We start from the raw sequence: 20,503 nt of genomic DNA, 5'->3' as shown, positions 1-20,503 counted from the left end.
GCACCCGTGGAGGAGGCAGAGCCGCTCCAGCCTGGGCTGGGGGGGGAGTTAAGGCACGTCGGTGGCACTGTCCTCTCCGCCCCACTTGGTCCCCTCACTCCCCAGCATCTCCAGTTCCCTCCATAGCCCTGGTGGTCCCACTGTCTGCAGGCTGCTGGGGGCAGAGCCACCCCCTCTGCCCCCACCTGAGTCACTCATCCTATAAATCAACTGATTGTCAAAAACTTCCCCTAAAAAAACCTTGGTTCTGTCTAAAAAAAGAGCAGTTTGGGCTGAGCCAGCCCTGAGCTTCCCCCCCCACTGCATAGATTGAGGCCATGGGTGCAGGAAGAGGAACTCAATATATTAATCAAATACAAACCCACTGTACAAAACGCTTTTTTATCTATTGTTTTATAAAACCTGCTCACAAAAATAGTGCAAAACGTCAGGAGAAGGGGGGCTGGCGTTTGGAATGACACAACTTTGGTTGCAGAGGGGCAGGGCCGGGCCTGCCGTGCTGGCAGCTGGGCTCAGGGAGAGCAGGAGGCAGCTCCTGGTGCACGCAGGCAGCTTGGCGCTGCTGGGCAGCAGCTCCAGGAGGGATTTAGGCTGGAGGAGGGGAGCGAGGAGCGCAGGAGGGATGCGGAGAAGCGTTAGCGCAGCGCGAGGGCTGCAGTGGGACTTCGAGGGGGGGAACTGGGGGAGCCTCTGCTGTGCTCTGCCTGGGGCCAGAGCTTCTCGAGGGGAGCCCAGGGGTGGCTCCGCGTCCCTCCAGGCACGTCGGGTTTGTGCAAGTGCTGTTTGATTCCAGTAAGTACCATCAGGCTCAGGCAGCAGCGAGAGGAGAAGGAGCTCCCGAGCCCCTGCCGGCCCCTTTAGGTGAGGCGGATCCCGAGCACTTGTTCCAGTTCCTGCCGACGCTGCTGGACCTGCAGGAGATGGACGGGGGTCAGGTAGGGCCAGTGGCTGCCCCGTGCTCCCCTCCCACCATCCCAACCTTGCAGCTCCCCTCTGGCACAGCACAGAGCCCACCTTGGCAAAGATGTGTCTGCCCACAGCCTCCTGCGCCCAGGGCTGCTGGTAGAACTCGGCTCGCCGCTCCTCCTCGGGGTTCCCGATCACATCCGTTATGATCTGAGCAAAACACGGGATGGGGGGGACACGGGGTGAAGCCCAGGATCACCCCCCAGCCCTTCGCTCTACCCAGCCGCAGGGTTTTACCTTGAGATCTCTCCTCTGGGATTTGATCCATTCCTGGATGAAATCCTGGGGGTTGTTGCTGAAGCTCAGCATGAAATCGCGCTGCGTCTTCAGCTGGTTGATGGATTCGATGGTCTCATGGATCTAGGGAGAGGATGGGGTGAGAGGCAGCTGTGTCCCCCCCGAGCAGGGCATTGCTGCCACCACACTGCCCCCCCAGCACTGCAGTGTGACCTCCAACTGCCAGCCCAGAGCCCCCACACCTTGGCATCCAGCGAGGCGATCTCCTGCTGGTTGGTGGTGGAAGCCAGGAAGTTGCTCATCTGAGCCTTCAGGGGATCGTCCACCTCCACATCGATGTCGTAGCACGCCGTCTTCTTCTGGTCATTGGGGTCCACGCTGGCAGGAAAAGGGGTGGTGGGGGACGCTTCATCACCCCCACCCTGCTGCAGGGCTGGATCGACTCCCCCAGCACAACCCCAGTACCCCAGTGCCTGCCCCAACAAACCCCCACATGGAGTTGGATCATTCTTCTGGGAGACTTCTGCTTTGGGCTGCAGACCTCAGCCCCCCTGCAGGTACCACTCTGCGCCCCACAGAGCCTTGGGGAGCACTGCTCATCACACTCTCCACCCCTACCTGATGGTGTGGTTGATGATGATGGGATCTGGGTGCTGCAGGAGCCCTGCCAGCTTCATGGGGATCTCAGAGAAGCGCATGCGGATGCAGTTGAAGATCTGGAGGGACAAAGCAGAGTCTGCGTTGGCAGGGCCCCCCTCCACCTCTGAGAGGGCCAGGCACGAGGAGAGGCTTGCCCAGCCCTGGTTTGTGCATGGCAAGCTGATGGATGAGGTATAAACTGAGACTGGAGCTTGCTGCCAGCCAAAGCAGCTGCCGTTTGTGGCTGTACTGGGGGTGGGAAGGGGGTTCTCCCAGCAGAGCGAGCTGGGGCCGCAGGGCGAGGGCTGACCTGGCGGAAGTAGCGGTTGCAGTTGATGTACTCCTTCTCGTGGCTGTCCTGCAGCTTGTTGTGCTTGATGTAGAGCCAGAGCGCCTGCATGATGCTGGCGCGGGTCTGGGTGTGCACCCCAAGCAGGCGAGCCAGGCGAGGGTCCAGTTTGTACTGCGGAGGCTGCACGGGCACGCAGGAGCATGGAATCGCACAATGGTTGGGGCTGGAAAGGACCTTAAAGCTCCTCCAGCTCCAAGCCCTGCCACAGGCAGGGACCCCTTCCACTAGAGCAGCTTGCTCCAAGCCCCTGTGTCCAACCTGGCCTTGAGCACTGCCAGGGATGGGGCAGCCACAGCTTCTCTGGGCACCCTGTGCCAGCGCCTCAGCACCCTCACAGGGAAGAGCTTCTGCCTTAGATCTAACCTGAATCCCCCGTTTCAGTTTGAACCTGTTACCCCTTGTCCTGTCACTACAGACCCTGACAGAGTCCCTCTCCAGCATCCTTCTGGAAGCTGCCCTGAAGTCTCCCTGCAGTTTCTCTTCTCCAGGCTGAACAGCCCCAGTGTTCTCAGCCTGGCTCCACACGGGAGCTGCTCGTGGTCTCCTCTGGACTTGCTCCAACAGCTCCATGTCCTGATGCTGAGGACACCAGAACTGCACACAGTGCTGCAAATGGGGTCTTACGAGAGCAGAGCAGAGGGGCAGGGTCACCTCCTTTGACCTGCTGCTCATGCTCTGGGGATGCACTCCAGGACCCATGGGGGCTCTGTGCCCAAGCACTCACAGCCCAGTCATGTTCAGTTTCTCGTTGACCAACAAAGGCTGCAGGGCTCTCTCTGGTGCTTGGAAGCGACCCTCTCCTAACTGTGGTGCCCTGCACACCCCTTGTGCCACCACTGGCTGTGTGGTCCATGCCTGGAACACCTCTGTGCTCCCTCACAGCCTCACGACAGCCTCATACAAGGTGCTGCCCCAGCCCAGGCCCCCCTTGCCCCCCCTCAAGCTGCCTCACACAGCTGAGCCATGCAGGAGGCCAGGCAGCAGCACTTGTGTCCCCAGGGCCCTACCTGGTGATCCAGCATGAGCAGCAGAGTGCATTTCACATTGACATCGCCAGGACGCTTCACTTGGAAGCCGTCGGTCTCCTGGGTTGTGGGCAGCCGGTGCCACTACGAGAGAGCAAAGGGACACTGGAAACTCCAGGAGCGTGACAAGGCACCTGCAACCAGGCCTCCTGTCTGCAGAGAGCAGGGCCCTGGGCTCCGTGCAGGGCTCCAGCAGAGCCAGCCAGCCTGGAGCCCACCCCGGGCAGGCTGACCCCAGGGGCCTTCAGCCAAGAGCCCACCCAGTCCAAATGATATGGCTTAGTGTGCTCCAGCACAGAGCTGGATGGGAGTTTGGGTGTGCTGGGGAGTTACAGCCCTGAACACTTAATGCCAGGGACTCAAACACCTCCTGGAATCCACACAGGATCAACCCTGCCTCGGGCACTGCAGGGGATGCTCATCAGAGCTGTTCACAAACCACCACAGAAACAAGCACTTCCTGGGGTAAAAAGCATGAGCTGGGTACAGGGAAAACCTGTTCCAGGCAGGAGCACCCAACAAAGGGCTGCTCCCACCCACAGGCAGTGCTTCACCTCCCACCTCTGCAGCAGGCTGGCAGGTAACGGGGCAGATCCCTCTCCCCTCCTGGCTCCGGGATGCACAATGAGCTTTCCTGCAGCATCAGCTCCTGTGTTGGCCCCACTTGTGCAAACCTGAGGGACCCGGGGCTGCCCAAGCTGCCCTCCAGAGCCACCCCCTGGCTGCAGCCCCACAGCTCAGCTCTGACTGCGTACTTGGAATCACAGAATCAACTCAGTTGGAAAAGTCCTTTAAGCTCATCAAGTCCAACCATTCCCAGCACTGCCAAGGCCACCCCTAACCCATGGCACTGAGGCCTCGTCTCCACACTGTGTGAACACTTGCAGGGCCGGTGACTGCAGCCCTGCCCTGGGCAGCCTGTTCCAATGCCTGAGCACCCTCTGGGGCAGGAATTGTTCCTCAGCTCCATCTAAACCTGCCCTGGTGCAGCTTGAGGCCGGTTCCTCTTGTCCCATCCCTTGTTCCTTGGGAGCAGAGCCCAGCCCCTCCTGGCTCCATCCTCCTGTCAGGCACTTGTAGGGAGCGATCAGGTCCCCCTGAGCCTTCTCTTCTCCAGCCTGAACCCCCCAGGTCTCTCAGCCGTTCCCCATCATACTTGTGTTCCAGGCCCTGCACCAGCCCCATTGTCCTTCTACTTGCAGGCAGAAGGGGGTTAAGAGCTGAGTGGGCAGCACTTGCTGCCAGGACCCACCACACCAGCCACCGGCCAGTAGCAGGCAAGAACACTTGAGCCTGCTCCCCCATGGAGGGCTCAGCACCATCCCCAGCACCCAAAAGCTTCTTGCTCAAGACCCCCAGGCACCATGAGCCTTCCATCTCACCTCCACCAGATGGTTGTCTGGCCCATACAGCTCTTTGTCCAGCTCTATGACGAGGCTCTTGAAAAAGGAGGAGAACTTCCTCTTCTGCTTGCTTGGCTGCAAAAGAGAGCAGAGACTTGGCCTGACGCTGCCATGGGAGGGTTTCAACCCAAACCCCACCTCCATTCAAACCAGCCCAGCCCAGGGCACCAATGGTCCTCCCAGAACCAGTCCGTCCATGCAAGGATCCTTACATCCTCCAGCAGTTTGCCCTCGACACGCAGCTCCCAGGAGGCCACACGCTCCCCACCCTCCCCTTCTTCTTTGGCCGGGGTGAAAGTGTTGGAGATGTAAATCCTCAGCTTCCGCTTTTGCTGTGAAAAAGAGAGAAGGGGGGGGGGGGGATGCTTGGAGCGAGAGGGGGGCTGCCAGAACCCAGAGCAGCACCCATTTCATACCCCCCATCCCGTCCAGCCAGTGTGGCCAACGCACCGTCAGTGGCTTCTTAATGGCCTCTTGAATCTCCATCCTCTTCCGAGCGATGGTTTGGTCCAGCTTGCGCTCGAAGGCGAGGAGGTCCATGTAGGCCTGGGATTCTGGGACCAGTTCCCGGATCTGCCAAGCAGGAATGGTCAATTCCTTGCGTGCTGGGATGGGGCTGCATCCCCTGCACCAGCCCCAGCAACGCTACTGGTGCTGGGCTGACCCACCAAGGAGTCACCGAGTGATGGGTCCAGCATGACAGCATTGATTTCTCATCTGAAACGCAAGACTACAGCCTGCAAAGCTCTCCCCACATCCCAGAGCTGTGCTGCAGACCTCGTTTTGGAGCCTGTCCCTGTGCCCAGTGTCACAGGCAGGTAATGTCACCCTGGATTATCAAGAGGGACCCCCAGGAGAGGCTCAGGGTGCTCCTGGGGCCCCTACCCCAAGCCATCGCTGCTCCTGGCTTGCTCAAAGTCCTGCATGTCCAACTTATGCACACCCCAAACCTTCTCCTGCCAGCCCAGAGGAAGAGATAAGACATCTTCTGGGTAGGTTAGGGACTGAGCTGCAATGCCCAGTGGGCAGGAGGCAGCTCAGTGAGATCCTTCTCCTCCTGGTGACCTCATCGCCTTGGCTCCACTGGGAAGGCAGCACAGGTCCCTATAGCAGCTCAGTGCCTTCCCCGTGCACTCACCCTCTGTGGCAGCACCTTGTCAGCCATCTTCCTCCTCTTCACCCTGCAAAGAGCACAGAGACAGGCACAAAACACCTCACAGGACATCCTGCTGCCTGCCCGGTGGGTGATGGGGACGCTGCTGAGACCTGCTTGTACGCTAGAAGCTTGGTGGCACTTTGGCCCCATCCAGGCCACTAACAGGGCCAGGCTCCAGAGAGGGCAGTCACAGTGGGAGTGCCAGCTCCGTGCCACATGGATGGCTCTGTCTGGCAGCAGTGAACAGGCCTGGGGGAGACGAGGTCTCCTTTTGGGGCTGCTCTGTGTGACAGGGACTGTGGACTTGCAGGAGGAGAGCAGATGCTGTGAGAGCATCCAGACCATGAGACCTCAGCTTAGTGCCAGAAAGCAAATGAGTAAGAGAAAGTATCAGAATCATCACAGAATCACAATCTGGTTTGTGTTGGAAGGGACCTCAAAGGTCCTCCAGCTCCAACCCCTGCCACTGCAGGGACCCCTTCCACTGGAGCAGCTTGCTCCAAGCCTCTGTGTCCAACCTGGCCTTGAACACTGCCAGGGATGGGGCAGCCACAGCTTCTCTGGGCACCCTGTGCCAGCGCCTCAGCACCCTCACGGGGAAGAGCTTGTGCCTGAGAGCTCATCTCAGTCTCCTCTCTGGCAGGTTAAAGCCATTCCCCTTGTCCTGTCCCTACATCCCTTGTCCCAAGCCCCTCTCCAGGTTTCCTGCAGCCCCTTCAGGCACTGGAGCTGCTCTCAGGTCTCCCCTTCAGGAGCCTTCTCTTCTCCAGGCTGACTCAGCCCAGCTCTCTCAGCCTGGCTCCAGAGCAGAGCTGCTCCAGCCCTTGCAGCATCTCCGTGCCCTCCCCTGGACTCAACTCCAACAGCTCCACGTCCCTCTTGTGCTGCTGCCCCAGGGAAGTCCCTGCACTCCAGCCAAGATGACTCCAGGGGAAGATGTTGGGTGTCTCAAGCCTTTCACAGGGAAGGAAATCCAGCCCCTGAGGTCAGTTTGCTTTGCTGCTACCTCTTGCTAAAGGTGCTGCAAGGCAGGAGCAAGGAGAAGGTGGTATAAGGAAAAGCTGGGGCTGCAGCATGCTCCTGTCTGTTCCTGTATTCCCTCTCTAGAAATGGCCATCACATTTGGTACAAACCAAAGCCCATTTCCAGGAGCCCACTTAAAACCCTAAAACCAAACCAACCTTGCCATGGTGGGGCTGAAATCTTCATGGGTAAAAAGGAAACAGTGACCACAGAATGGCTGCAGCCCTACCCAGAGCCAGTTTAGCTCTCTCCTGTAGGACCACAGAGCCCTGTTCTCTTTTCCCACCCCATGCTCCGCAGCACCCTGTGAGCCTGAGCCCACCCTGATTCTACATCCCCATCCTGCTCAATGCCTGGATACAGACGGAAACATTCTGCTGCATGTGTGAGGGTGCATGGGGCAGAGTCCAGCAGGCAGAGGGAAGTCCCTTTCTTTTGGCAGCAGGGAAGCAGCAGGGCAGCGGTGATGTACAAGGTACAGTGGTTACCCTATGGACACACCCCCCAGCTAAAGAGGGGGCCAGGGCACTGCTTTGAGCTCCTCCTGATGCATTACAAATGCTTCCTGCCCTGCAGGCTTTGGCCACCCCATCAGCAGCTGGCAATTCCTAATCCCTTGATCCACAGCCATCTGGGAGCAAGGATGCTAGCCCGGCTGATCCATGCAGCCCGCCCTTGGGAATGAGCTGCAGCCTTATCTGGCTGCTGACGTCTGCTCCATGGTGAGCTGCCCCTTGTCCCTAATCCCCTGCTTGCTTGGGATGCACAGTCGCTGTGCAGAGGCTGCAATAGCCTGTGGAGGGATCACGGAGCCAACTGAGCTCAGGGCAGGGAACAGGGCCTGAGTATCCGTTAGGACGAAGAGACCCTGCCCTGGGCATCCTAGAATCCCAGCCTGGTTTGTGTTGGAAGGGACCGTGAAGCCCATCCAGCTCCAACCCCTGCCACGGGCAGGGACCCCTTCCACTGGAGCAGCTTGCTCCAAGCCCCTGTGTCCAACCTGGCCTTGAACACTGCCAGGGATGGGGCAGCCACAGCTTCTCTGGGCACCCTGTGCCAGCGCCTCAGCACCCTCACAGGGAAGAGCTTCTGCCTGAGAGCTCATCTCAATCAATCCTTGTCCTATCACTCCAGTCCCTGATGAAGAGTCTCTCCCCAGCATCCCTGTAGCCCCCTTCAGACACTGGAAGCTGCTCTGAGGTCTCCATGCAGCTTCTCTTCTCCAGGCTGAACAGCCCCAATGCTCTCAGCCTGTCTCCATACAGGAGCTGCTCCAGCTCCTGCTCATCCTCGTGGCCTCCTCTGGACTAGTTCCAACAGCTCCATGTCATTCTAATGTTGGGGACACCAGAACTGCACGCAGTGCTCCAAGTGGCATCTCACAAGAAAAGAGTATAGGGGGAAAGACCCCAAGGAGCTGGTGCTGGGGCTTCTGGCAAGCACAAGTGCGTGTAGTGAGGCTGCCTGGTTACTGGCACAGAGATGAGAGTGCAGGGAAGCAGCAAACTGAGCGTTCTCTGCCCCATCCCCATAGAACACTCGGGTTCCCGGTGCCATCCCCTTACCCTCTCCTCTGGGTGGCCAGCGGGGGCTGTGCCTGGGGGGTCAGCAGGCGCTTCCTGAAGGGATCCATCATGGACTGTGGCAGGCCGGGTCTCATCGGGGAGGCTGCTCCGTATGGGGGTGCTCCTGGTGGTCCCACCTGCAGGCCTGCCATGGGCATCCTGCTGCCGGGCGGCATCCCGGGGCGCTGGGGGGGAAGAGAAGAGAGGAATGTGTTAAACGCTGCCCCGCAAGGGGAGCTGAGCTTTGCAAAGGACCAGCTGATGCCATTGGCCCTCTTGCTTCTTCCCAGTGAGACTGCTGCAGCTGTATCCTGCTCCAAGGTGTGAGCCAGGGACAGGGAAAGGAAGTGGGAAGGACATCTGGAGCTGCAGCCTTCCCACTGCAGGAAGAGTGATGGGACGAGCAGAAGGCACTGAGCACAGGGGAAGCCCAGCCTGGCAGCCAGTACAGCTCTGAAACCATGCATGGCCCTGAGCCACCACCACAGCAGGAGACGTGGGACCTGGAGCATCGTGAGGGTCACTATTGCCTGCAAAGCCCGGGGACATCGGGTGCTGTGCAGAGGGTTCCCCTCCAGAGAGCAGCACTGCTGGAAGGGATGCCTGGGAGGGGAGTGGAGCAATCCCACTTCTTAACAGCTCTGGGAATGAGGAAGGAAGCTGAGCTCCTGAGTGCAGGGATGGAGGTGAGAGCTCACCCCCTGCCAGCACCCCAGCTCCGGTCCTTCCCCCTCCAGGGACCTGGAAAGGGCATTTAGGAGCCACCACACAACATCCACCCCCCCCTGCAAAGGGTCCCGACCCAGGGCAGCACTCACAGCCCATGTGCATCCCCTGGCACAGAGCAGCTTGGCAATACAGCACCCACGCTGCCGGCTCACAAGTGCCAGCGCCTACACCCCCCTGGGACCCCCAGCAATCAGTCCCAGCACCCACTGGCTGCCCCTACACGCTCCAGCCTGCTGCACCGGCGGCCCGAGCCAACAGCTTCCCGGGATCCTTTGATCCTCGGCTCCCTGCTGCCAAGACACGAGGCTGGGAGAGCCACGGAGCCAGCAGAGCAACATTGCTGTGCCGCAGGCTCCGCAGCGCGCCAGGACATCCCCCGCGGCTCCCCTCCCACCGCACCTCCCTGCTCACGAAGCCACCTCACCACAGCATCTTAAGGCAGCCCTACGATACCTAAAGGAGGCCAACAAGAAAGCTGGGGAAGGGGTTTGAACAAGGGGAAATGGCTTTAACCTGACAGAAGGGAGACTGAGATGAGATTTTAGGCTCAGATGTGTGGCAGGAGGGCTCGTTTGATGGCAGCTGGGGCCAAACCACACTCACCTCCTCCCTGCAAAGCTGCAAACCCAAGAGCTCGAGTTGCTCTGGAGGCCACTGGTGTCTCCGGAAGCTGGAGAGCCCCAAAACATACCAAGTGCTGCATCAAGAAGTGTCCTGCAGCAGCGGGTCACGGGGCGAGTGCTGCACGTGGCAGTTCAAAACCACGCACATAAAGTGCTGAGCCCATTACACAACCCAGTACTGGCTCTGCTTTCCTCTGAAGCAGCAACTCTGGAGCCTGGCCTCACAAACCTGCTCTTGCTATGAGGCAGGAGTGTGTTTGCTCCTCCTCACAGATGTTCCTCTCCTTTGGATGAGCCACACTCGCACAGCTCCTCGTGACAAGCAGGACTGCTCCAGCCCAGCCAAGAGCCGCCCGCAGCCAGCAGCACCTCCTCTTATGCCAAAACCCAGTTTCTCTGGGTTTATCAAGAGCTCCTCAGGGCAGGGCTGGGAGGAGAGGCAGCACCAAGATCCACACCCTTGGCAGCGCTAAAACACAGAGGTACTGCGTAAATACTGTTTGCAGTGTGGTTACAGGAGCAGCGTGCTCCATAGCCCTGCTGATTCACCTACCAGAGCTTCTGGGGAACAGATAAGCCATGAGAAGCTGTGGAACTTCCAAGCGGACATTCCGGAGCCCCAAGGAAAGCTGCACAGTGCAAGAGGTCACCTGCAACACCCCAGAGCCTCCAGGAGCATGGAGAAGGCAGATGGCTTCTGGGCAAATCCCTGCCCCTGGGTGCTCCTCAAGCCCCCATAAGAGACAGTGATCGGTGCCACAGGGAACCTGGTGAAGCTCCAAGAGCTTCCCTACGTGACAAAGGACACACGCACCAACAAGGGAACACTGTCAGCAGCTTGCTTGGACTAGGGTGATGTGGCCTCTTCAGCCAGGGCAGCTCTCATCATCACCACCATGCCCTGAGGCCTCTCCTGCCTCCCTCTGCCACTCCACGGGTCATATTCCTCATCTATCCCAGATTTGGAGGCTGGCTGGATATCTTTGCCAGCTCCACAACAGCGACGGCACCTTGTGCAAGGCGTCCTGTGTGTCCATCTGCTCTTTGGAGGGACAAGGGGCTGCAAGAAGAGAAGACGACTCTGTCAGCAGTGAGAGGTGCAGCACAAGGATGAATGGATCTGTCACACTTCAGTCCTTAACATCACCTCCGCAAACATCTGAGAACCATCAGCCACAGCTGAGCTGCTGGAGGGGGTGAGTTCAGCCTTCCAGGGACCTGTGTTGAATTGCTTGGATGAGGAAAACAAGGGAATGCAGAACCCTCCACACAGATGGATGTAGTTTTCCCTCAAGATTTGCAAATTAAGGGGAATGGAGAAACCTCTCAGCAAAACAGGACCAGCCTCTGCCTTGTGTTCAACAGCCCAGGGAGCCTCAGCCCCTCCTAGGACACAACCCACCCAGGCACAGGGCAGCCTCCAAAGCAGCATTACAGCCCTGGTGGGTGAAACCTGCCTCCATCCCCTTTGGGAAGCCCTGGAAATGAGCAGGATGCAAGAGGGTTTAAATTCAGCATATTTTATTCAACCAGCTCAAGGCAAGGAGCCCTTCCTTAGCTCATTCCTGTCTAACACTCTTTGTCCCTCTGTCCACCCCTCTTCACCCAGAGCTGTGCTGCTGTCCCATTCCTCTGGGTCCTCGTCCTCCCCCGCCTGCCCCACTGCTGCTGCCGGTGGGGTGGACAAAGGGCAAACCCAGCAAGCTCAGCTCTGAGGAACAAGCTGGATGTCATCCAGCCTTCCCCTGCAGAGAGCCCTTTGGAAATGGGACAGAAAACAGCTTGTTTCTGCTCCCTGCCAGAGCCAAAGGAGCGGATGGGGCTGGCTGTGGTTTAGCGGTTCATCCCAGGTCAATGCACAGGCCATTTGTGTTTGGGAAGCTTTGCTCAGAGTCAGCTTTAGCTGAATCCAATGGGAGGCTGGAAGGCTTCCCAATGGATGTTTGCTGGCATGACAGAAGCCTTCCTGCCTGCCAAAGGCCCCTTCTTGAGGAAGGGCAGCCCAGAAATTGAAGGCTGGTAGCAGAAAGGAAAAACGAGGGGAGCAATAAATCACAGGATGGATCTGCAAGAAGATGCAGAGTGAGCTTGAAGAGAAGCAGCAACTCGGGACACAGCTCCCATCTTCCTTCCAAGGCTGCAGCTCTCCCCTGCACATCTCCCCAGCAAGGGGAAAAGGCTCTTCCCAATGCACATCCCGTTGTGCTCTGGCCAGAAAGGCACAATCCAACTTTGTACACACTAACAGTGAGAGCTCACGTGCATCCTCACCCGGGGCTTTGGGAGCAGAGCCCTGGAGAGATGCCAGGCAAAAGCAGCTCTTCCTGCAAGTCCCTCCCCGCACGGCAGCACACCCCATTAGGAGAGATGGAGAAACAAACGGGATTTGAGCTCCATTGCCAGGCTGGTCTCAAGGAGCCACCACTCAACCCAAGGCTTTGCATGGCTTGGGACCAAGGGAGCCCCTCCAGCACACCCCAAAAGGGTGCTTTCCCCCCTCTTTGTGATCTGTGAGCAGAGCCCTCTTGGGAGAATGCCAGGAGGAGCCTGGCTTTGTGCTGGTGGAGATCTTCATCCGGGAGGTGGTTGTTCTCACGATGCCGTTGCAGGCAGCATCTTGCTCCCAGCAAGCCCCCAAACTGCCCTGGCACAGTTCGTCACACTCGGAAGAGCTCCTGTGCTCTGAGCCAGGAGGAACTGCAGGAGGCAGTAGATGAGGAAGTAGTAAATCAAAGGGAGAAGGACAAAGCAACAGGCAGAGACACGGAGCAGGTTTAGACCATGTGCTGGCAACGTTTCAGGCACCAGAGGAGATGTTGGGTCCAGACAAACCTGCCTCACGTCTGGAGCTGCAGATGCTGCCAGGCCAGGGAAAGGGAAAGTCACAAGGATTCAAGTCCTAACACAGGCACGAACGCATGCAGGAACAAGGAACAAAGGTGCTGGGTTCCTGCTTGAAAGAGAAACTGGCAGCTTGGAGGCACAGACGGGAAGAGCAGAGAGGAGGGCCTGGCATAAACCACTGCCTTTGTGCTGCTGCAGCGCTCAACTGCCCAGGGAACAGCTCCCACAGCTCCTGAGAATGGGGAAGATGAAGTGAGGGCCTTCAACAGCAACTTCTAGAGATGCTGTCCACCCATTCACGTTCCCTCAGGAGAAACTAAGGGTGTTTCAGAGACTACGACGCTCTGTTACTGCCTTCCTCCCTCCTGCTCCAAGAGGACGGCGTTCATCTGCTTTGTATCATTACCCAGTTAACTGGAGGCTCAGCCTATGATGAAACCTGCCTTGGAAACCCTCTCCCTTGGGAAGGGTGGGGTCACCTGGCCCAAGCAGCATCACTCTGGTACAGCTCCAGCCCTGGCTGTTGTTCCCAGGTCCCCTCCAAGCCAATCCCCATTACCTGATGAGCAGGAACAGTTTCTCCCTGCTCCCAAGCAGACGGGGTGGATCGGGATCACTACACCCTCTCCAGCATGTTCAGGCCACCTCATCTTCCAGCTGGCTCCACACCAGCAACTTCTCCCGCTCCACTGTCCACAAAGCACAACTCCCCTTCACACTGCTGCCTACCCAGGGATGGGATCACTGAGGGCTAGGACAGCAGCGTTCCTGTCCCATGGAAACCAGGCTCCTTCCCACCAGTGAGTGCCAATAAAACCCTTTTGCCACCTCTGTGCACCACTGAAGCACCAGCACAAGGTAACTGTGAAGCCAGCAACAGGGACCAGGATGGGGGCTCTGCCCACAGACCCAGCACCAAGCAGCCCAACAGCTCCGCTGATCACTCTTCTCCTGGACAAACACCCTCTCCTTCCCATTGCAGGCACGGCACCAGCACCGGGAAGCTCTGGAAACATCGGCTCCCAGAAGGAACTCCCAAAGAGAGTCATCCTCATGAATTCCCTGCTGGAGCCGCCAGGAAATCAGCAGCAGGCACGCACGGATGTCAGAAGGACGAGCATATGTTGGAAGACCCAGTGCTTAAAGAGCCCCGAAGCACTCACTGGCGTGCATGAGGCCTCTTGTGTCTCCTAGTGCCCAAATAATGAAGTTTCTTCCTCAAACCAGGGCGTAACGGAGCACGAAGTCCTCTGGGTACCGCCGGGATGGCCGCTGGCCTGGGAGGGGCTGCTTTCCCCAGCCTGGGAATTGCAAAACAAAAGGCAGCCCCTCTGGATCCCTCAGCACTGTGCTCACTACCAGCTCATTGTGGTGCCCATCCACCATACCCACTGCACCCGTATAGCAGTGCCGGACACCACGGCGCTGGCCACATCACCCTCCGCTGGCTGTGTGCTCCCAAGGCGGTGTTATGGGCAGCAACGGGGAAGGGGGAAAGGCGAGCATGTGTTCTCCTGTTCACTCCCAGCAGCGAGCAGCGAGCAGCTCCCGGCTGCTCCGTCGGGCACCGTTTTCCCAGCTGGATTTTGCAACACACGGAAGGGCAGGACAAATGGAACACCGTCGATTCATGTTCAGACCAGCCTTGGCTGTGCCACCTCTGGTCTCCAGCACCGGGCTTCTCCCTGGTTTTAAGGCTACGGGAGGAAGCTGTTTCCTCATCCCGTGTTAACCAAGCTTCACAAGCTGGAAATTGCCCCAGCTGGATTTATTCCTTAAGTTCTAAATCGCGGGAATGAGGTGGGAGCTCTGGAGGAAACAACCAGCAAGAACATGTTGCACAACCGGGCTCCTCCATTCCAAGCCTGCTGTACACCACAAACCTAACGCCGTGTGCTCAGGAGTGAACCCATGAGTGTGAGAGGGAGGTGAAACTGGAGTGTAGGTCAGAATACGCTTCTAATAGGGGATGGTCTAATAGGAGATGGGGACCTGATCGCTGCCTACAAGTGCCTGACAGGAGGATGGTGCCAGGAGGGGCTGGGCTCTGCTCCCAAGGAACAAGGGATGGGACAAGAGGAACCGGCCTCAAGCTGCACCAGGGCAGGTTTGGATGGAGCTGAGGAACAATTCCTGCCCCAGAGGGTGCTCAGGCATTGGAACAGGCTGCCCAGGGCAGGGCTGCAGCCACCATCCCTGGAAGAGTTCACAGCTCGTGGAGACGAGGCCTCAGTGCCATGGGTTAGGGGTGGCCTTGGCAGTGCTGGGAACAGTTAGACTGGGTGAGCTTAAAGGTGTTTTCCAACCCGGCCGACTCCCAGGATTCTACGATCGGGATGGAAAACGAGGGGTTTCCTCCCACTTCACTCCCGCTCGGGTTTACTTTCCCCTCTCCGGCAGGCGCCTTCCCTCCTCAGCCACCACTTCCCCATCTCCTCAGCTCCTCCCTGAGGACACGCACCCGCAGCACCGAGCGGCTCCCCCGCCTTGCCTGCACAGGCGGATAAACAGGTTCCGAGCAGGGCCGCGCTACGGGAAATGGCTGCGGAGCCGCGGCCGGGCCTGTGCCGGCAGCCGCGGGGAAGGCCCCAAGGGCCGGCCCAGCGCCCCCCCACACCCCGCCGGGGCCCTCAGGGTGCTCCGCGCCCCCCCCCCGCCCATCGCCCCCCACACACTCCCCCGAGGCCGCCTCACCTGGTACTGCGCGGCGGCCGGGCCCATGGGCCGGTATCCCGGGGCGGCGGCAGCGGCGGCGGCGGCAGGAACCGGGCTGGGGCCGCGCAGGATGGCGGGGCCGGGCCCCGGGGGTGGCGGGGCGGCGGCGGGGGGCAGCGGGCTGAGCGGGAAGGAGCCGCGGCCGGCCATGGCGGGACGGGGGGGGGGCGGCCCCGGCCGCGCGGGTCACACGGCAGCGGCGGCGACCGCGGGCCGAGTCAGCGCGCGCCTCCCGCTTGCCACGCCCCCCGCGATGAGGCCACACCCCCGTGTAGAGACCACACCCCCCGCGATGAGGCCACGCCCCCCGCGATGAGGCCACACCCCCATGCTGAGACCACACCCCCGTGCTGAGGCCACGCCCCCGCCCCTCCGCCCACCAGCGCTCAGTCTCCGCCCCAGATCTCCGCCCCCGAGGCCCCGCCCACCCAGCTCCCGCGCTCCTTGAGGCTCCGCCCTTCGTGTGCGCGCGTCCGGGACCGGAGGTGTGTGTGTGTGTGGGGGGGGGGTACCTTTGGGAGCTCTGCGCTGGCCGCCAGGGGGAGCCGCAGGGCCGGGCCCCGCTGCGTGCGGAGCCCCGTGCGGGGCTGGGGCCCCATCGGAGAGCTTGGTGTGGGGCAGGACCTGGCAGAGAGCCTGGTTCCGTGCTGCACTATGGGGCAGGGGCTCAGCCCCTCTCCTTTCCTCCCCCTTCCTTCGCTCCCAGCTCCGGCTCCGCCACCCCCGGCTGCTGCTGACCCAGTCCCGTTTCTTGCCCTTTGCATCCTTTCCCCCCTCTCTCCCTTCTTGCTGCTCCATTTCCACCACCAGCGCAGTCACCCTGCTCCCTTCCCTCACCTCATCTTCCCTCTTTGCCCTTTGCCACCGCTGCTTTGCCCAGGCAGGGCACAAGCACCCAGCCCTGGGTCCTGCCCGTGCCCAGTTCACAGAATCCTAAGGGTTGGAAGGGACCTCAAAAGATCATCTAGTCCAACCCTCCTGCAAGAGCAGGGTAACCTAGAGTACATCACACAGGAACTTGTCCAGGCGGGCCTTGAATATCTCCAACGTAGGAGACTCCACAACCCCCCTGGGCAACCTGTTCCAGTGCTCTGTCACTCTCACAGTAAAGAAACCTTTCCTGATGTTCACATGGAGCCTCCTGTGCTCCAGTTTACACCCATTGCCCCTTGTCCTAGCACTGGACATCGCTGAAAAAAACCTAGCTGAAAACTGAAAACCAGTTCAACCCCTCTGGCTGCCAACACGGGGAGCAGGACGAGAGGAGAGCTCTGCTGCCTTCTCCCAGCTAGCTGCTTGCACAAGAGGTGGGGTGCTTTGGGATGCTGGACCATGGAGCATCCCTGTGTCTTGTTGTCTTGAATCCATATTCTGGGGTTAAGAAGCAATGGAGGACGTGCTGTGGTGGGGTTACAGCACACCTCTACAGATGGAGACTTCTGGCATTCATTTAAAAGTAAGGAAGTAGAAGTTTTGCTGATCTTCAGCTGAAATCACAAGTGAAAATGGGCACTCCAAAGGGGGTGGGGTCTCCCTGCTGCTCCCAGCCCCACTGCAATGCTGGGGGATCATGGGGTGGCCTAAAACCACCCCAGCCCCTTGGTGTGTGTAGGGGCTGCATTTATGGACATCAGACCCAACAAGCAGGGGTAGGGAAAGGGTTTCCTTGGCACAGGGACGTGGTGTGGGGCTCCCCGAAGGAGGCTGCTGAAAGTGCCACCAGCCCTTATCCCCTTTGAGCCTCACTCCATGGGCACTAGATGGAGCAAATTACCCAAAAAGGAAGTTTTCCTGTGGAATTACATCTCCTGCAAGCCGCTGTTGGACACGGTGCCGGTGGGGGATGAAATGGGGATGCAATGAGGTTTGGGGGCAGCTGGTGCTGCCCTCCCCGGGTTCTTTCACCACAGCCATCATGAAAACACGGCTCTTCCCGTCGGGAGCACTGAGCCCCTCATGCAGCGGAACATGAAGCCCTGCTCTGGTGGTGATTACAGAGCTGCTGATCACCCTTCAGGAAGGGTGGGCAGCCAAAGTGATGATGTCTTTCCTCTCCAGTGGCTCCATCACAGTGTCCCTGGCACTGAGCACAGGCAAAACCCACCTGAAGGTGACGGTGAAGGCTTTTTGTGTCATGGTTGTTGCTGAAGACCTTCCCCTGCGTGATTTCCTACATATTAATGGGTCAGAAAAGGCTTCTTTCAGCCCTTTCCCTCTAAAAAGACTTCAGTCCTCAGCAGAACGTCATCCCAGTGTCATTCCTGGTGGCTTCTCAGCTCTGTGGGACAGCAGCAATGATGGGTGTTGATCCTTACTGCTCCATGGTTCATCCATGCAATCACTGCTTTGTTTCAGAGTGGGCTGTGCTGGGCACTGGTTTCCCACACGAAAACCTTTCTCCAGGGTGCAGAGCTGCTTTTCCTATTAATCTAACCCAAAGAATCTTCCTTTTCTTTGCTGGAATGTAAGAGATGCTCCTAAACCCCCCAAACCTTCTGGGAATAAGGAAGATAACCAAAAGGTTTAGGATGAAGAAATGCCAGCACAAGAGCAGTTTCATCTGCCTGTGTGTGCTCTGCAATGCACTGTAGGCACAAGGCATCCTGCTGCCATGTGCAGGGCCCTTGCAGCAGTGATGGGCATTCCAGAGAAGAAAGTGAGGATTTGGGCTTCTCTTCCCTTCTCCCCAGTTTCCCACCCCTGTTGCAGTGGGAAACCCAAGTCCCCCCTGCCTTCCCAGTTACGGGCAACCTCCCTTGCCATCCAAGGCACCTTCCATTTAAAAGCATTGAGCCTAATTTTGATGTGGTTTTATCTCTTCGTGGGTTTCAGGTCAAGATCGTTCTAAGGGGGGTTGATCCCAATGGATCTCTCTTCTGCCCCAGACCACCGAGGCGATCTTTGCATCAGCATCTCTCCAGGCTCAGCTCCTCCATAAACCCTCTGTGCTTGGGCACAAGAGGGCACTGGAACACCACCATGATCGGGCTGCTTCTGAGTGCAGGCAGAGCTGCTGGAGCCATAAAGTCCCTTCTGCACCTTCCACAGGGTCAGTGTCCATGCAGGAAGGAGCAGACACATCCAGGGGATGCCCTTGCCCTGCACCGTGATGTATCCGTCCATGCTGTGCCCTTCCCATTGAATTCCATCACCTCAAATGATGAGCTGAGCAGAGCAAGCCCCTCCTCCTGCATGAGCAGACCTGTTACTTCTGGGGCTGGGACATGCAAAAGCAAACACATCCCTTGAGGTTTGTGCTTGGTGGGGCCAGACAAGCTGCAGCAAAGCCAAGAGCTGGGGTTGGAGTAGGGAGAAACCTCTGCAGACCTGGAGTGCTTAATGTATTAACCTCATCAATGCAAATGGTGTTTGCGCTCCTAGGAGCACCCGGCCTTCCCCAGCGGCAACGGTGCCTATTCCATATACATCAAATTTACCAGCCTATAAACATTAGTACATCCCACAGACATATTCACCCTCATAAAAAACATCAATTGCTGCCTGAGTCTATTAGTGGAAATAAATTAGAGAGCTTTGCTCTGCCACGATGATGGGCAAAACCACATAAAAGAGGCACTCAGAAGATGTTTTTGTGTCGCTTGTTACAGAAGTTGCTGATGCCATTCAGCTTCTTCAAACCACCATGAATTGCATTTAATGAAGGCGTTTGAAATCCTTCAATGACTAACTGATAAAAATGTCCCTTTTGCAAGTCCTGTGTGAACAATTCTTGTGCAGGTGAGGGTAAGAAACCCAGTTTATGAAGCATCACCCTTCGGGAGGGATGCAGGATGGATCCTTCTACACCCGTTTTTGGATGGTGAAAGTGTCTGATAGGGGAACAAGAGTTTGTGCTGTTCAGCTCCTCAAAAGGGAGACTGTGAGGGGGGTTTGTTCCAGTGTGAGCAGCTCTGGAAGAGGAAAGTGTCTGGTGGAATAAAGGTACCGGAGGGAAGTGGTGGCTGGGGGGGAACTGGATGAGAAATGAGGCTCATGCTTCCAGCAGTGATTGTCCATGTGAGGAGACCTCTTAAGGGAGAGGTGGGTTTTCCTGCAGATGCTTTGTGCTTCATTCCCACAGGAGTCACTGGGGAAGTGGGGGAGATGAAGTGGCCTGCAGTGCTGAGGTTGGTCTCAATGACTGAACGTCCGATGTGGTTGTGAATCTGCGGTAGGAGGAATGAGGAGTAAGGTGGGGAATAGAATCAAAGCTGTCCCCACGGCAGGGACAACAAGCCTTACCTTCCCCAGGCTCTCCAGGGTACCCATGGGTGTCAAACCATCCTTCCCTCACCACATCATTGCCTTCTTCTTCCTTGCCCTGCACATGGTGCCCAGGGTAGTTGAATGTGCTCTGCAGTAGGTGAGCTTGGGGACATCATCTCTTCAAGTAATGCCCAACTTGTTGGCTTTTCCTGTTGGTTTCCCACCCAGGGAGGTCACAGTGGGGTGCTTCGGGTGGTCCCGTGCCCATCTGTCCCTCCTGAGCAAGGAGGAGGCTCCCAGCAGGGATGATCCATGTCTCCCATCTCATCTGCTTTATCTCTTCCGTGTTCTCACTCATCAGCCTGGGTGTTAGAATGAGTCTCCTTCTCTTCTGCACCTCTCTGCTCTTTTTACTAAGGCCTTCTCCTCCAGGTCTGTCTCAGGTACGTGGTACTCCTGTTACCATAGTAATGTGCCTCTCCATCTCATAGCCACTTATCCTTGTAACATCCTTGCACAGGAGAGCAGCACTTCTTGTCCCCATGATACTCATCCCGGTGGAGGGAGGCACTAGGATGAAAAGCTCAAGAGAAGTGGTCATCCAGATGGTGCAGGGCAGAGGTGGCCATCGCTGATTGCTCATATTCACCCTTGCTCAGCCCCATGGCAGGGTTTCTTGTCTGGCTCCACTGCTGATGGTGCTTACAACCTCTTCCCTTCTCTCTGTGCTTGGGGACAAGAAGTGATTAAAGGGTTTAATAACTTGGATTTATTCTATGCTTCTGTCTGAGGCTGTTCAAAGAACAATCAAGTGACTCCACTGTGATTATGGCTTTAGTACAAGCATCCAGAGATGCTTCCTCTGGCAGCTCCTCTGTGGGGGTGATGATACCTGCAAGAGCAGGACACCTCCCCAGAGGAACATCTTTAGGTACCCGGAATGGGCTCACCTCGGGCATGTGTAAAATGGTTTGCAGTGGATTTGGGATTTTCCTTCGGCTTAAGTCAAATGCAGAAGAG

General features: G+C 58.0%; 1 protein-coding gene across 1 annotated transcript; it reads right to left on the bottom strand.

Moving 5' to 3' along the window:
- Positions 1-365: 365 nt before the first annotated feature.
- SMARCD2 (SWI/SNF related, matrix associated, actin dependent regulator of chromatin, subfamily d, member 2) lies at positions 366-15,471 on the bottom strand. The gene is made up of 13 exons (XM_062622510.1): positions 15,257-15,471; positions 8,367-8,551; positions 5,761-5,803; positions 5,073-5,195; positions 4,835-4,954; positions 4,602-4,697; positions 3,202-3,303; positions 2,153-2,314; positions 1,822-1,919; positions 1,446-1,581; positions 1,204-1,326; positions 1,015-1,116; positions 366-911 (listed from the first exon to the last, which is right to left on the bottom strand). The coding sequence occupies exons 1-13, from the start codon at positions 15,425-15,427 to the stop codon at positions 858-860; spliced, it is 1,515 nt and encodes a 504-aa protein (XP_062478494.1). The 5' UTR covers positions 15,428-15,471; the 3' UTR covers positions 366-857.
- Between the last annotated feature and the right edge of the window lie 5,032 nt (positions 15,472-20,503).

This window comes from Pezoporus occidentalis, unplaced genomic scaffold (genome assembly GCF_034315485.1).
Source record: "Pezoporus occidentalis ecotype Australia unplaced genomic scaffold, CSIRO_AGI_Poc_V1 ctg242, whole genome shotgun sequence".
NCBI classification, from domain to species: Eukaryota; Metazoa; Chordata; class Aves; order Psittaciformes; family Psittacidae; genus Pezoporus; species Pezoporus occidentalis.
The sequence above is the reverse complement of the archived record's forward strand: the minus strand, read 5'-3'. Positions and strand labels throughout refer to the sequence as shown.

Excerpts from the sequence above, each read along its gene's own strand:
- SMARCD2 (XM_062622510.1), bottom strand. The coding sequence starts at position 15,427 with ATGGCCGGCCGCGGCTCCTTCCCGCTCAGCCCGCTGCCCCCCGCCGCC. Across the intron at positions 5,196-5,760 it reads ACAAGGTGCTGCCACAGAGG|ATCCGGGAACTGGTCCCAGA; the intron begins GTGAGTGCACGG and ends CCTGCTTGGCAG. Across the intron at positions 1,920-2,152 it reads GCAACCGCTACTTCCGCCAG|ATCTTCAACTGCATCCGCAT; the intron begins GTCAGCCCTCGC and ends TTGTCCCTCCAG.